The sequence below is a fragment of the Microtus pennsylvanicus genome, chromosome 18 (genome assembly GCF_037038515.1).
Source record: "Microtus pennsylvanicus isolate mMicPen1 chromosome 18, mMicPen1.hap1, whole genome shotgun sequence".
Lineage (NCBI taxonomy): Eukaryota > Metazoa > Chordata > Mammalia > Rodentia > Cricetidae > Microtus > Microtus pennsylvanicus.
The window spans coordinates 33,915,882-33,919,315 of NC_134596.1; the positions used below are offsets into that span (position 1 = coordinate 33,915,882).

Here is a 3,434-nt window from a genome sequence, read left to right on the forward strand (position 1 = left end):
TTACTTTGTTTATTTCTGTGCTTTAATGCATAATGCCAATATTATATATGATAATGTTATCTTTTTATACATTCGTACTTACCACATCAAGGTAATTTTTAGACTTATCTTTACGTTCATCTATCATTTCTCTATGGTCCAAACATTCAAAGTTATTTCTTATACCTAGATGAAATACACTCAATATTCATAAAAAACCCTGATTACCACTTAAATGGAAACAAGGCCTCTTGAAAACACAAAGATTCCTGCTAGAATAATTGTGACTATACAAATTAAACAAAATAAGGCTGATGTATACCACACCTGCTTGTGCTGCTCAGGCTTAATTTTAAAACGGTGAGGAGCTATGACTCTGTAGCTCAATTATAGAATGTGGTTATATTGACTGAGCCTTAAAGACAATATAAGGAGAGAGAGGTGGAAGAGAGAAGTGAGGAAAGGAAATCAGAGAGAAGTAAGCAAGTGAAGGGAGAAGGATGGAGAGAGAGGCACATAGAAAGAATATACAAATATACAGTAGGGAGAGAGAGGGGAAGAGAGAAAATGAGGGATTGAGGGGAAGGGAGAAAGAAATAAGAATTTTTGAAAATGTATTTGTACCTTAAGTGTAATTTCTTGATCCCTTTCCACAGGGCATTTCTGTATGTCAGTGTTATCATTTTGGGGGGTAATGCCAATTTTTACTCATTTTTGTTTTCCTCTTAAAGGGACTGAAAAGATTCTGGTATGAACAATATCACTGCAATAACAGAATTCACCCTTCTGGGGTTCTCTGATATCCATGAACTACAGACTTTATGTGGAGTATTATTCCTAGTGATGTACATGGTAGCCCTAGTAAGTAACCTGGTCATCATCACTCTTACCACCCTTGACCTGCAGCTTCAAACACCCATGTACTTCTTCCTGAAGAATTTGTCCTTGTTGGATGTCTTTTTTGTGTCTGTTCCAATTCCAAAGTTCTTTGTCAATAACCTAACTCACAACAATTCCATTTCCATTCATGGATGTGTCTTCCAAGTGTTTTTAATGACTTCGTTTGCAGCAGGAGAAGTCTTTATCCTGACAGGTATGTCCTATGACCGCTATGTGGCCATTTGCAGTCCCTTACACTATCAAACCATAATGAGTAGTGGTATGTGTGTGCTTATGACAGCTGTTTCCTGGGTTACTGGAGTAATAGTTGGAGCCATATATACAGCGGGCACATTTTCTATGCCTTTCTGTGGCACCAATGTGATCCCACAGATTTTTTGTGATATTCCCTCCTTACTAAGGATTTCATGCTCTAAAACATTTGCAGTCATTTATTCAAGTCTTGGAATTGGAGTTTGTGTAGGCTTGTTTTGTTTCATCTGTGTTGTGATCTCTTACTTTTACATTTTCTCCACTGTTCTTAAGATTCCTACTACTAAAGGGCAGTCCAAAGCATTTGCCACATGCGTCCCCCACCTCACTGTGTTCACTGTTTTCCTTGCCACTGCTTGCTTTGTCTATGTGAAGCTACCCTCAAGTGTCCCATCAATTACAGATAGGATTTTTTCTATGCTGTACACTGTGTTACCTCCAACACTTAATCCTGTGATTTACAGCCTGAGGAACACTGATGTCAAGTGTGCTCTGAGAAGATGGCAGCAAAATCTCTGCCCAAGGGGTTTACTTCATGTCACATTTTAAAGTATCTGTCAGTGATATAGTGACTCAAGAGCAACAAGTAAGGTTTGCAATGTTTGCTGTTAGGAATAGAAGGATAGACATTCATATCTTGCCCCCAGTAATTTGAAACTCTGATTAAGAAAAATATTTTCTAAGTTCAGAAATTTAGATTATGTGAGACTAATATATAAAGTCACAGTACCAATTTCTTTCCTTCTGTAGTAAAGTAATTCTCATTTGGGAAATACAATTTTCTAAAAGGATTGGTAATTATCACAGTAAGATTCCATTTTCGGTCATTTGATGACCCCTTATTGTGTTCATTAAGAAAAGTATCAAGATAAATAATCAAATGGGGAAGGCATGTGAGTTATGAAGGTAAATTCACATAGAGTTTCTGTGCCAGTCATTCTAGTAGTGAGAAAATCAGTAGGAAAGTCAACAAACTGGAAACAGCATTCTGGAGATTCAACTCATCCTTTAAAACAGTGTCACATCCTTAAAGTAGTACCAAATGCTTAAAACAAAACCATGAAGAAAGAGTATAGCAGTCAATCTCTAAAAGAAATATAATAACCTTTAGTTTGAGGGTATTACCAGAAATACACTGAAGAGGTAGAAATTTTACTACTCCTTTTCTATAGTTCCTCCTGAATAGCAATATTACTTACAGTTGAGATATGGTGGGTTGATGAATCTGAGGAATTAACTAGCCTTACAAGGTCTGTAGTAATGATTCTCAACCTGGGGATCAAAGACAATTTGGGGTCTAATTACACTTTCACAGGGATTGCATATCACATAGCCTGCTTATCAAATATTTATATTATAATTCATAACGTAACAAAATTATACTTATGAAATAACAACAAATAATTTTGTGGTTGTGGGACAGTACAACACCAGGAACTGTATTAAAGTGCTTATTAAAAAAATAAATAAAAATAAAAAATAATAAAAAAAGGGCTTGTAGCATTCATTAGGAAGGTTCAGAACCAGTATTCTAGAAAGTTAATAAAGACAAAATTTGTCTCCCCAAATTACAGAAGTGTTAAATAATTTCTGAGGTAAGAAGTCTCTGACTATCCTGGGTGCCTGACCAATTTCCTCTGATCTGGGAAAACACATGCAACCTACAAGTGAAACTGCAGCTATAGGACCGCTGCTGTTGTGACTGGGAGCTTTTTTGTGCGATGGCTGGTTTGGACTCCTCCGTGCTTCTATAATTAAGTAATCCAAATAAACTCATTGTTCACCATGTTGGACTATGTTGGAATTATTTGGTCTTTCTTTGATTGTCTATCTGGTTGGAGTAGGTGTTTTTTATTCTCCAAAGGAACAGTTAACACAACAATGGTCCATGTATACCTGTCAGCTATACTTCAGGCTAAAAAAGAATTACCTGTAACTATATGCAGGTGAGTTGTTCCTATTGCTGTCTAGAAAAAAAGATATATTACTACCATAATTGAAAAAAAATCACTTTTCTATGAAACATTTCCTTTGGTGAATTTACCAGTGTCTTCAAATTAAAAAGATTTTCTTTACCATGTATGAAACTGCTTTGGTCATTTTATGTATATCAGTATAATTATCTGTCTTTTATATTTAGTTTAACATAATAGAAACAAAAGAGTAAATTTTCAGTTCTAGAAAAATACGATGTTTAAATGTATTGCTTCTTTCAGTTATCTTTTTTTTCTGTTTTTGGAGACAGGGTTTCTCTGTGTTTTTTTGGAGCCTGTCCTGGAACTAGCTCTCAGAGACCAGGCTGG

General features: G+C 35.6%; 1 protein-coding gene across 1 annotated transcript; it reads left to right on the top strand.

Annotated features, from left to right (window-relative positions):
* The first annotated feature begins 729 nt into the window (after nt 1–729).
* On the top strand, nt 730–1,680 carry LOC142837628 (olfactory receptor 14A2-like). The gene has a single exon (XM_075952815.1). It carries the CDS (start codon nt 730–732, stop codon nt 1,678–1,680), a length of 951 nt encoding a protein of 316 aa, XP_075808930.1.
* Nucleotides 1,681–3,434: the final 1,754 nt, after the last annotated feature.

What these genes read in the sequence shown, in the direction of transcription:
- LOC142837628 (XM_075952815.1), top strand. Translation starts at nt 730, where the DNA reads ATGAACAATATCACTGCAATAACAGAATTCACCCTTCTGGGGTTCTCT.